The sequence below is a fragment of the Babylonia areolata genome, chromosome 20 (assembly GCF_041734735.1).
Source record: "Babylonia areolata isolate BAREFJ2019XMU chromosome 20, ASM4173473v1, whole genome shotgun sequence".
NCBI lineage: Eukaryota > Metazoa > Mollusca > Gastropoda > Neogastropoda > Buccinidae > Babylonia > Babylonia areolata.
In genome coordinates, this window is record NC_134895.1 from 22,940,839 (window position 1) to 22,952,951 (window position 12,113).

At 49.8% G+C, this 12,113-nt stretch overlaps 1 protein-coding gene across 1 annotated transcript; it reads left to right on the forward strand.

Annotated features, from left to right (window-relative positions):
* Window positions 1-8,621: 8,621 nt before the first annotated feature.
* On the forward strand, window positions 8,622-11,759 carry LOC143294561 (uncharacterized). The gene is made up of 2 exons (XM_076605937.1): window positions 8,622-8,685; window positions 11,140-11,759. Exons 1-2 carry the CDS (start codon window positions 8,622-8,624, stop codon window positions 11,757-11,759), a joined length of 684 nt encoding a protein of 227 aa, XP_076462052.1.
* Window positions 11,760-12,113: the final 354 nt, after the last annotated feature.

A 12,113-nucleotide genomic window follows, 5' to 3' on the forward strand; every position in this document is an offset into this window, starting at 1 on the left:
GCCAACCACATTTTAACCTGGGGTTAAAAAAAAACAAACCCACACAAACCAAAAAACCAGTGGGGGTACAAATAGACTGCTACACCGGCATAGTGCTGCAACTCTGTGTCTACTGTGTGTGTGTGTGTGTCGGCCTGAAGGTTTGAGAGAGAGAGAGAGAGTGTGTGTGTGTGTGTGTGTGTTGCACGGAAATGAACCAGCCGGCTTTTTGAGAGGTAAAGGTCTGCTCTGCACGTGCTCGTGAGTTCAGGGGTGTGTATGTATGTGTGTGTGTGAGTGTGCTGAGTGTGGCGGTCCGTTTTATTTCAGTTAGGTACTGACGTGTTGTGTGTTGTTGTGTTGTTGTTTTTTTCACAGCTGCTCCCACTGCTTCGCTGCTGCTGCAGTGACTTCTTAGTAAGTTGTTTTTTTTTCCAATTATCTTTTATCATTATCTTGATGTTGAAAGTTGTTTTGATCTTGAAGTGTCGTCCCCTCCCCTCCCCCCCTCACCCGCCCCATTGTTTGAAAAAGGAGTGAAAGGGAAGTGAAAAGAGAGATAGGTCTTTTGAAAGGGTGAATCCGGTTGTTGCTGGGGGTTTTGTGTGTGTGTGTGTGTGCTTTTTTGTTGTTGTATTTTGTTGTTGTTGTTGTTGTTTTTTTGTTTTTTTTGGGGGGTGTCTTTTAATAAGAGGGAAAGGGAGGGTTGGAGACAGAGGAGATGGAGGAAAAGAGAAAGAAATCAGGGTACGGGGAGAGAGAGAGAACTGAGATTTATTTGGTTTATTCTCGCATGTGTTTTCTTTCTGTGTCTGTACGTGCATCAGTGTGTGTGTGTGTGTGTGTGTGTGTAAGCGCGTCTGCGAGAATGGGAGTCATGGGGAGGGGGGGGGGGAAGGAGAGGGAGATAATGGACGGAAGGAATTATTGCACACTGACGCACAATTGGTACTGCAGCATTCTTGTTCAGACACACCCAGCACAACACTGAGTGCCCCCTCCCACACCCGTCCCCCGCTGCCCCTCCCCCCCCCCCCCCCCCCTCCTCCCTCCTTCCCTGCCCCCACGCACATTTCTTAACCGTAAAACGCTATCCGGATTTTGCCAGTGACTCATGTTCTCAGGATTCTCAGTTACCTGGCTGGCACTTCTAGAAGTGCCGGACTTTATGGCACAAACGTACCGAAAAATCACTTCCTGAAAGAAGCGCAAGGAAAAAAAAAAAACCCAATAAGTAATACGTAATCATAGCTGTAACAATGGATAGTTTATACAGCACTCTGTCCAGAAAACTGCTCTGGATGCTGCTCAAAAAATAGATTCAAAAGACAAGGGAATCTCACGTTATTCTTTGCGTCAGTGCAACACTGTTCACACCTTAGAATGCACCTGGCAAACTAGCAATGTATGTATTTTGATACACATGTATACATGTTCTGTAAACTGGAAGAAAACGTGTGACCGGAATGACTGTGTGGAGTGCCGCCGAGTTGATAGGTAGCGGCCGTCCTCAGTGGAGGCTTCTGTCGGCATGAAGAAAGGGTATGTGTAGGGGGAGGTGTGTTGTAATGTGTGTGTGTGTGTGTGTGTGTGTGTGTGCTGTGTGTGTGTGTGTGTGTGTGTGTGTGTGTGTGTGTGTGCTGTGTGTGTGTGCTGGTGTGTGTGATTGTGTGTGTAAGAGAGATAAGAGAGCGGAGAGCAAGTCAAAGAATGTGTATATGCATGACAGCGTGCGCGCGCGCGCGCGCGCGTGTGTGTGTGTGTGTGCCCGCGTGTTTGTGCATTAAACTAGCTCTTATTTTTAACGTAAAACTAGTCAGCTCAGCACGTCGTGAATACGACCAGCATCAGCATCAGTTTGAAGATGTCACAACATTCTGACTGGTCCATCAGCGCTGTGCTACTGACGTCTGTCCGAGTCAACACACATGCAACCAAACGTGTGTGTGTGTGTGTTCCTACCGAGCCCTTCTGCATGAGAGACATCACGGTAACAACTAACAACAGACTGGGTTAAGTGTCAAAGCAAGCTACTCTGCAGGATTACCATATATACCCAACTGATCGATAACCACTGATTGGCTGTACAAGGGTAGTTCGTTAGGATCACTGCTCTTTTTTGTTACTCGGGTAATGTCTCACGAAAACTGCACCAAGGTTTGGGTGTGGGTGTGTGTGTGGGGGGGGGGGGGAGGGGTGTGTGTGTGTGTGTCGGGGTGGTTCATGGGGTGAGTTTGTGTGTGTGTGTGTGTGTGTGTGTGTGTGTGTGTGTGTTTGATTTAACGTCTTTCCACTTTTAGTGATATTAGACCGACGTGTCATGTGTGTATATACATGTGTGTGTGAGAGAGAGAGAGAGAGAGGTGGGTGTGGGGATGGTGGACTGGAGGGTGGTATACAGAGAAAGGATTAACTGGAATGCGTGTGTGTGTGTGTGAAAAACAGTCACCTGTAAACCGCAAAATCCTGAAGGTGAGTTCCAACACAGGGGATGACATCGGTGCCAACTGGTTCCACCACAGACAATGGAGCCCACCCTTTCTTTGCTTCAGCTTTGCTTCTTCCTCTTCTTCGTTCGTGGGCTGCGACTGGCGTGCACGTTACCCCGAATAAACGAGTGGGCTTTTACATATATTACCGTTTTTACCCCTGAGTGTCCGAGTCAACACACATGCAACCAAACGTGTGTGTGTGTTTTCCTACCGAGCCCTTCTGCATGAGAGACATCACGGTAACAACTAACAACAGACTGGGTTAAGTGTCAAAGCAAGCTACTCTGCGGGATTACCATATATACCCAACTGATCGATAACCACTGATTGGCTGTACAAGGGTAGTTCGTTAGGATCACTGCTCTTTTTTGTTACTCGGGTAATGTCTCACGAAAACTGCACCAAGGTTTGTGTGTGGGTGAGTGTGGGTGTGTGTGTGTGTGTGTCGGGGTGGTTCATGGGGTGAGTTGTGTGTGTGTGTGTGTGTCGGGGTGGTTCATGGGGTGAGTTGTGTGTGTGTGTGTCGGGGTGGTTCATGGGGTGAGTTGTGTGTGTGTGTGTGTGTGTATGTCGGGGTGGTTCATGGGGTGAGTTGTGTGTGTGTGTGTCGGGGTGGTTCATGGGGTGAGTTGTGGGTGTGTGTGTCGGGGTGGTTCATGGGGTGAGTTGTGTGTGTGTGTGTGTGTCGGGGTGGTTCATGGGGTGAGTTGTGTGTGTGTCGGGGTGGTTCATGGGTTGAGTTGTGTGTGTGTGTGTGTTGGGGTGGTTCATGGGGTGAGTTGTGTGTGTGTGTGTCGGGGTGGTTCATGGGGTGAGTTGTGTGTGTGTGTGTGTCGGGGTGGTTCATGGGGTGAGTTGTGTGTGTGTGTGTGTCGGGATGGTTCATGGGGTGAGTTGTGTGTGTGTGTGTGTGTGTCGGGGTGGTTCATGGGGTGAGTTGTGTGTGTGTGTGTGTCGGGGTGGTTCATGGGGTGAGTTGTGTGTGTGTCGGGGTGGTTCATGGGGTGAGTTGTGTGTGCGTGTGTGTGTGTGTCGGGGTGGTTCATGGGGTGAGTTTGTGTGTGTGTGTGTGTGTCGGGGTGGTTCATGGGGTGATTTTGTGTGTGTGTGTGTGTGTGTGTGTGTGTGTGTGTGTGTGTGTGTGTGTGTGTGTTTCTTTAATTTAACGTCTTTCCACTTTTAGTGATATTAGACCGACGTGTCATGTGTGTATATACATGTGTGTGTGTGTGTGTGAGAGAGAGAGAGAGAGATGTGGGTGTGGGGATGGTGGACTGGAGGGTGGTATACAGAGAAAGGATAAACTGGAGTGTGTGTGTGTGTGTGTGTGTGTGTGTGTGTGTGAAAAACAGTCACCTGTAAACCTCAAAATCCTGAAGGTGAGTTCCAACACAGGGGATGACATCGGTGCCAACTGGTTCCACCACAGACAATGGAGCCCACCCTTTCTTTGCTTCAACTTTGCTTCTTCCTCTTCTTCGTTCGTGGGCTGCGACTGGCGTGCACGTTACCCCGAATACACGAGTGGGCTTTTACATACATTACCGTTTTTACCCCTGCCGTGTAGGCAGTCATATAACTTCTTCTTCGTTCGTGGGCTGCAACTCCCATGTTCACTCGTATCGGGAGTACACGAGTGGGCTTTTACGTGTATGACCGTTTTTACCCCGCCATGTAGGCAGCCATCTTCCTTTTTCGGGGGGGTGTGCATGCTGGGTATGTTCTTGTTTCCATAACCCACCGAACGGCTGACATGGATTACAGGATCTTTAACGTGCGTATTTGATCTTCTGCATGCAAAGGGGGTTCAGGCACCAGTAGGTCTGCACATCTGTTGACCTCCTTCTTTCGTATCTGCCCGCCTTCATCAAGTTGAAGATTCTGGCATTACTATACAAAGGTTCCGGTTTGCTGTTGTGTTGTGGGGTTTGTTTGGGTAGTCAGTGCCTAACTAAGGGGACTGGACAAGGGGGCTGGGGCCACCCACCCCTATTTCAGGCCTCTAGACAGTGTTGGTAGGCCGTACTTTGTTGTGGGTGGGAAGGAAGTTGGGAGTTGGGGAGGGGGGTGAGGGGGACCCGGAACCTGGGAGATCGGGGGGGGGGGGGGGGCGGGGGGGGAAAGAAGATACCACCCTTTACCCACCAGGCGCCGTGACCGGAATTCGAACCCGGGACTCAGAGATAGTTGAAAGTCCAACGGTTTAATTAACCTACTCGGTTGCTACGCCCGTCAAAACAAGTCTGTTTGTGTACAGAGAACGGTTGCACTGGTCGCTTCGATCACCCACCCCACCCATCATGGCCAACCCCCACACCAAGCCGTCCCACAGACACCTCTTTCCATCTCGGAGTGTCCGTCATCAAACTGACCAGCTCGCGTGGCTTACCGCACAGCCGACCGCGAGATGCCCTTCTCAGTCAGGGGTGAAAACTGCAGTCAGAAACTGAAACCAGTTAGACGGAAACGAAATCATGCACACACACACACACACACACACACACACACACACACACACACACACACTAACACCATGCTTGTGCCTGTGTGTGTGTGTGTGTGTGTGTTAGAATATTTTTTGGAGATAATGATATTAATGAAATTTGGTAACTTGATTTGTTGAATATGTGTTTTTTTTGTTTTTGTTTTTTTTAAATCATACCTTCCCTCAAATCAGAATTTCCTTGTGTTGCTCAGTTAATATTTTATTCAGATGGTTGCGAAAATGTCAGTACAACAAACAGTTAATCTGACAATAAACGGTTTCAGTGTGTGTGCTTTTCTTCTTCTTTTTTCTCCTTTTTTTAAGATAATTTTTGGGATTTTTTTTCTCCTCTGTTATGTATTTCTACTAACACCATGTTTTGATTTTATTTAGTATTGTGTAGTGTAGACCCAATTCAGGGCGGGGACTGGGTGTAAAAAAGCACACCAGTGCTTATCTATTATCCTCGAAATAAAGAATTTTGCCTTGTCTTGTCTCTTTCTCTCTGTCTGCCTCCCTCTCTCTCTCCCTCCCTCTCTCTCGCCGTCACTCACTCTCTCTCTCTCTCTCTCTCCCTCCCCCACTCTCTCTCCCACTCCCTCCTCTCTCTCCCTCCATCCCTCTCTCTCTTTCTCTCTCTCTCCCACTCCCCACCTCTCTGTCCCTCTCTCTCTCTCTCTTCCATATACGGGCTGGAAATCCGCCGATCCATAGTCTGTCTGTTCTACTCCACGCTCCATTACCAGAAAATGGGTGCAGCAGGTCTGCACACTCTCGTTCCTCCTGTAGATTCTCGCCACGCATGGCTTTGTTCTTCACAAACCTAACACTGTGTGCAGCACGTGAAACAGACAGGTCAGGACAGGACAGGCAGTGACAGTGACATGGTGACAGTGCAGAGATTTTGAGTATCTCCTCTTCGCCCATATATATATATATATATATATATATATATAGATAGATAGATATGTAGATATATATATATAGATATGTAGATATATATATATATATATGTGTGCGTGTGTGTGTGTGTGTGTGTGTGCGCGTGTGTAGCCGAGTGGTGTATTATATTGAATGGGGACGGTACAGAAGAATTGCTAATGATGATTTACTAAATTAAAGGATGGAAAAGAATCCCCGCACAGGCCAGGAACATGTAAAGGCCAGTCACAAAAAGGGTTTTTCTATTGTTTTATTTACAAGAGTTATAAGAAGATGAGAACAGAGAAGACAAAGAGAATAACCCTTTTGCGACTGGCCTCTACATGTTCCTGGCCTTCGCGGGTATTCTTTTCGATCCTTTAATTCAGTAAATCATCAGTAATTCTTTTGTACCGTCCCCATTCAATATGATAATACACCACTCGGCTACAAAAGTGGCGTCGCCAACAGGATTTTGATCCTTGAAAATATTCTTACGGCAGGATAAAAGATCCACAACAACATAGATCCAAAATTATTCCCTGTAATGTTTCAATTCTTTTAATCAAAAAAACAAAACAAAACAAAACAAAAAAAAAAAAAACACAGCCCTTTACCACCAAGCTAACGCTATCTCACACACACACACACACACACACACACACACACACACACACATATGATTGCTTTCGTACTTGATGGTTTAGTAAGCTTACTTGATTTTGTTTCTGTATGATTTTCATAATTGGGTTCTCTATCTCTGTCTCTGTCTCTCTCGTCTACTATTTGGACGAGCGAAATATACATTCTTTCTGCATGTTGAATTGCCCCATTGTATCCCCCCACCCCACCCCCCACCCCTTTTGTGTATGGGCCGATGGCCTTCACAATTAAACCTGTGTCAGTGTCAGTGTTTGTATCTCTTTCTGTCTGTCTCCGTGATACCGTGTGTGTCAGTGCGCGCACGAGTGTGTGCCGTGCAAGCATTTATGCGTACACCAGTGCATACTTCCTTTTGTGTGTGTGTGTGTGTGTGTGTGTGTAGTCTTACAGACGCGTGCGCATTATTTGTAGCTCTCGCGCCGCTAAGAGCACGCGCATGTCGACCACCAGTCACAGCACAGCGCACGTCGTGTGGGTCAACGTTCTGAATTAAGCACAGCGAAACAGGATCGTTGAGCTGTCTTTTACCCATCACCGGCTGAGCTTGGCGACCTGTCACAGTGTGTGTGTGTGTGTGTGTGTGTGATTCTCTGCGTGTGTGTTTGTGTGTGTGTGTATCTCTGCGTGTGTGTGTGTGTGTGTGTGTGTGATTCTCTGCGTGTGTGTTTGTGTGTGTGTGTGTGTCTCTGCGCGCGCGCGCGCGCGTGTGTGTGTGTGTGTGTGTGTCATTCTCTGCGTGTGTGTATATGTGTGTGTGTGTGTGATTCTGTGCGTGTGTGTTTGTGTGTGTGTGTGTGTGTGTGTGTGATTCTCTGCCGGCGCGTGTGTGTGTGTGATTCTCTGCGTGTGTGTTTGTGTATGTGTGTGTGTGTTTGATTTTGTTGTTGTTGCTTTGGTCGTATGTGTGTGTGTGTGTGTGTGTGTTTGATTGTGTTGTTATCTTTTTGTCAGTCGTTCTTTTTGCAGGGGCCAAGGACAGGGACAGAGCCGGAGACGAGACGAGCAACACGTGCAACTGACACGACTTCGCCTTGCTCACACACACACACACACACACACACACACTTGTGTCTTGTGACTGACCTGACTGATGGATGACAAAATACGCCCACGGGCAGTCTATTTTCTCTCTGAGAGAGAGACACACAGAGACAGAGGGTCTGCCCAAAATAAAGAATGTCCTTGGGAGGTCTTTGAATGCCACTGTTTGTTGTTGTGAAGGCGAGAGGGTGACGTAGATGGGTGGGTCGGGGGGGGGGGGGTGTAGGGAGCTGAGGTGAAAGAGGTAGCGGGGGGGGGGCCGGGGGGGGGGGTGGAGAGAAAGAAGACAAGAGACAGAGACTGAGACATAGACACATTGAGAGAGAGAGAATAAACGGCATTTGAGACAGACTTTGACAGAAAAAGGTGTCACACTTACACACACACACACACACACACACACACACTGAGGGTGGGGGTGGGGGTAGAGACAGTGAGACAGAGACTGCGTGCAAGGGGGAGGGGGGACGAGAGAGAGACAGAGAGAGGTTGGAAACAGAGACAAACTGTGACAATCAAATTGAGTGAGTGAGAGAGAGAGGGAGAGCAAGAGGGGTTGGAGACAGCCTGTGACAAATGGAGAGGGACAGAGAGACAGACAGACAGAGAGAGAGAAAGAGGCAGGGCAGGGCAGGGCAGGGCAGGGCAATGTAGTGTTGTTGTGAAGAAGAAAATCAATACCAACCCTAGACAGGCACGGACCAAAACCAGCTGCCGTTTTCAGGGAGGAGAGGAGGGGGCAGGAGAGGAGAGAGAGAGAAAGAGGGAGGGGGAGAGAGAGAGAGAAAGATTGGGAGGGAGGGAGAGTCCACAAAGAAAAGCGGACCCGGCGCTACGCCAGTGACATCAGTGTCGCCTCGCTACGTCACCCCCCACCCCCAGACCCCCACTGCCCCCTACCCTCACCCTCACCCTCACCTCTGCTTCCTTCCATTCCCCCACCCAAGTCCTCTGCCTTCTGTTCTGCTGTGCTGGCATCTATCTGACTGTGCGTGTCTGGGGTTGCTTGACACCAACACTTGTTGTTTTGTTCTCTGAACATGTTGCACGTGTTCGTTGGCATGCCGCAGCAGGACTGGGCCTATTTTGGGAGGGATCAGGGCGGTGTGAATCCCGGTCCACCTAAACTGTGGCTCAGTTGACTGGTGTGTGTGTGGGGGGGGTGCGGATTGATTTGATGTGATTCTGGTGTGATGTGACGAAGTTGTGAAAGCGATCGGTGTTGGATCAATTGCGTTGGAAGCGGTTGCGTGGTAAAATGTTTTTTTTTTTGTTTTTATTTGACTTGCTTTGACCTTGTTGCGCTGCAGCAGCCCGGGTGTGTGATCAACTGGACTTTGGAATATGATCGTTTGGTTAGATTTGATTTGATTTGATTTGACCACTGAAGAGCATTGATGTATCTTGTCAACAGGACTAGAGGATATTGACTTTGTCGCGGCAGTCGCTGTGCGATCCACTGGACTTGGGAATAATGTGATGGTTGTGTTGCATTTGATTTGACCACTTAAAGAGCAGTTTATCTTGTCAACAGGACTGGGGGGATATAACTTGATTTTTAATGATTGCTTTCTTTGTAAGCAGAGATCCGACGGGGGGGTCACTGGTTTCCACCGAGAGCGCATGGTGTGTGGAGTTTGCCACGTCTTGTTGACGTCCTCTTCGTGACTAACTTCAGTCTGTTTCGTGTGTGGCGTCACTTGGTGTTGCTCATTCAGTCACTCGACGTCTTTCTTTCAACAGCAACACTTGCTGTCAACACCTTCACTTGCTGTCAACACCTTCACTTGCTGTCAGCACCTTCACTTGCAGTGTGTTTTGAAGTCCTCAGACTTCTGCAGTGCATGGTGTCTGCATATGCAAGCTACATGTTCCTGTCCACACGCATGAGTTGCTAAACACAGTAAAGATACTACTTCTGCTGTGATTTCAAGTGTGTATGTTGACTCGAGGTTCCACATGGACTTGTTGGGACTGCGAGCTGGGACTGAACCTACTTGGTTTTCAGTTGGTTATACACGGGTAGACCGTACTTTCCAAGGCTGACCTCTCGCATGCACTGTTTCAGACAAGTTGACACGCCGCTGCTGCTATACCCACCGTTGTTCTACAACGCACACATTGGAGACCACGTGTATATATGTGAGTGCATGTTTTGGCTTCATCTACCTGCACGTTCTGGTGTTCCAGGTCCAGGAACTGAGGCTGCCTGGGTGGTGTGAACCTCGACCTGCCTACTACATCAGTACCTGTTGACGGTACATACGTCTACTTGCATCAGTGCATCAGTACCTATTGAGGGTACGCACGTACGTCTACACACATCGGTACCTGTTGACGGTACATACGTCTGCTGGCATCAGTACCTATTGAGGGTACGCAAGCACGTCTACACACATCGGTACCTGTTGAGGGTACATACCTCTACTTGCATCAGTGTATCAGTACTTATTGAGGGTACGCACGCGCGTCTACACGCATCAGTGCATCAGTACCTATTGAGGGTACGCACGCACGTCTACACACATCAGTACCTGTTGAGGGTAGCACGTCTACAACCATCAGGGCACGCACTTCTACTGGCATCAGTACCTGTTGAGTGTATGTACGTCTACATACATCAGTACCTGTTGAGTGTACGCACGTCTACATACATCAGTACCTGTTGAGTGTACGCACGTCTACATACATCAGTACCTGTTGAGGGCACGCACATCTACATACATCAGTACCTGTTGAGGACACGCACGTCTACATACATCAGTACCTGTTGGGGGCACGCACATCTACATACATCAGTACCTGTTGAGGACACGCACGTCTACATACATCAGTACCTGTTGAGTGTACGCACGTCTACATACATTAGTACCTGTTGAGTGTACGCACGTCTACATACATCAGTACCTGTTGAGTGTACGCACGTCAACTGGCATCAGTACCTGTTGAGTGTACGCACGTCAACTGGCATCAGTACCAAAGTGAAGGTAAACGCGTCTGCGGGCATCAGTTCTGTACACCGAGATTACGTCAACAGCAGCTGGTGTACACACAGGAGTTTCCACCGTCATCAGTTGTAGTAAACACTATAGTGGCCACAACTGAACTCGTCACTACACACTAAACACTAGACGCTACACAGACAGGCTGCCTTTGACCCAACACGAGTGAACTGGTGTGTGGGAAGCGGTCCACGTGTTGTGTAACTCTTGCTGTGTCGTCCTCTCCAGAGAGACTGAGTTAAGGTCGGAAGTCGATACCCCACCCCCACCCCCCTGCACACACACACACACACGATGACGTCAGTACAGGGCACAGAAGCTGATGACGTCAGACAGGACCCGGCCCCCGTGTCGTCGGCGACCCCCATGGTGATCTCCCCTCCCTCGCCGGCCTTGACCCCAAAGCTGTGCGTGCCGGGGTCAGGGGAGTCAGGGGTCACGGCCACCCCCACCACCACCCCCGCCGCCGCCAACAACAACAACAACAACACCTTGTCCCCCCGATGCCTGGCCGAGGGTGGTGGTGGTGATGGTGGTACCCCCCCAACAACCACAGCCTACAACAGCCTCTCCCCCCTGGCTCCCTACTCCCCCTCCACCACCGCCCCTAACCCCTTGGTGCCACGCTCCTTCTCTGACCTGCCACACGGCCACCACCACCACCACCACCACCACAACGCGGCGGGGTCGGACGTGTCCTCGGAGACGAGCCGGGCCAGCGCCGGGGCCAGCCTGGAGAAGTTTTTCACCCAGATGGGCATGGACCGCGAGGTCATCGACCCCCTGCTGCAGAAACAGCAACAGCAGCAGCAGCAGCGGTCCGGGGTGGGTGACGTAGGGAGTCTGCACCAGCAACAGCAACAGCAGCAGCAGCAGCAGTATCAGCAGTACCAGGGCCGGGAGGTGGTGTTCGAGAGCATCAGCTCCCTGGAGTCGTACGACGCCCGTAGCATCTGCAGCGCCCTGTCGCTGTCCCGCTGCAGCGAGAAGGACAACGCGTCGGACGGCGAGTCGTACGAGCGCAACCAGCTGCAAGCGTCGGCCGTGGAGCGCAACGCCCGCATCCTCAAGTGGCTCAGCAACGTCAAGAAGGCCAAGGCACCCACCGGCCCCGCCTCCTCCTCTTCCTCTTCCTCTTCCGCTGCTGTCCATGGCACCACCACCGCCACCTCTTAACTGAAAACTGTGGGCACAGTGCTGTGGGGTACTGGTGACGGGTGGGGGGTGAGAGGTGTGGTGGGGAATGGCGGGACCAAGTGAGATCAACTGTGCTCTATATTCAAAGACGCCCGGATTTTTCTGAAGCGGCTGGGCAACGTTAAAAAAAAAAAAAAAAAAAAAAAAAAAAAGGCCGAGACAGTCTTCTTCCTCTGACGGTACTTGTGTCCACGACGTCCTGATTCGCCTGTTAGTAACCTAGTGATCCCGATTCGCCTATTCTCACTTTCTTTATTGCTGACCCAGTCTCTTTGTGTTGAGAGGGAGATTTATTTATATACAGACAGACAGACAGAGCAGCTCAGTGGGCGA

Bases quoted from the DNA above. Each gene is read 5' to 3' on its own strand.
- LOC143294561 (XM_076605937.1), top strand. From the start codon at position 8,622: ATGTTGCACGTGTTCGTTGGCATGCCGCAGCAGGACTGGGCCTATTTT. The intron at 8,686-11,139 runs GTGTGAATCCCG...CAACAACCACAG, and splicing joins TTTTGGGAGGGATCAGGGCG to CCTACAACAGCCTCTCCCCC.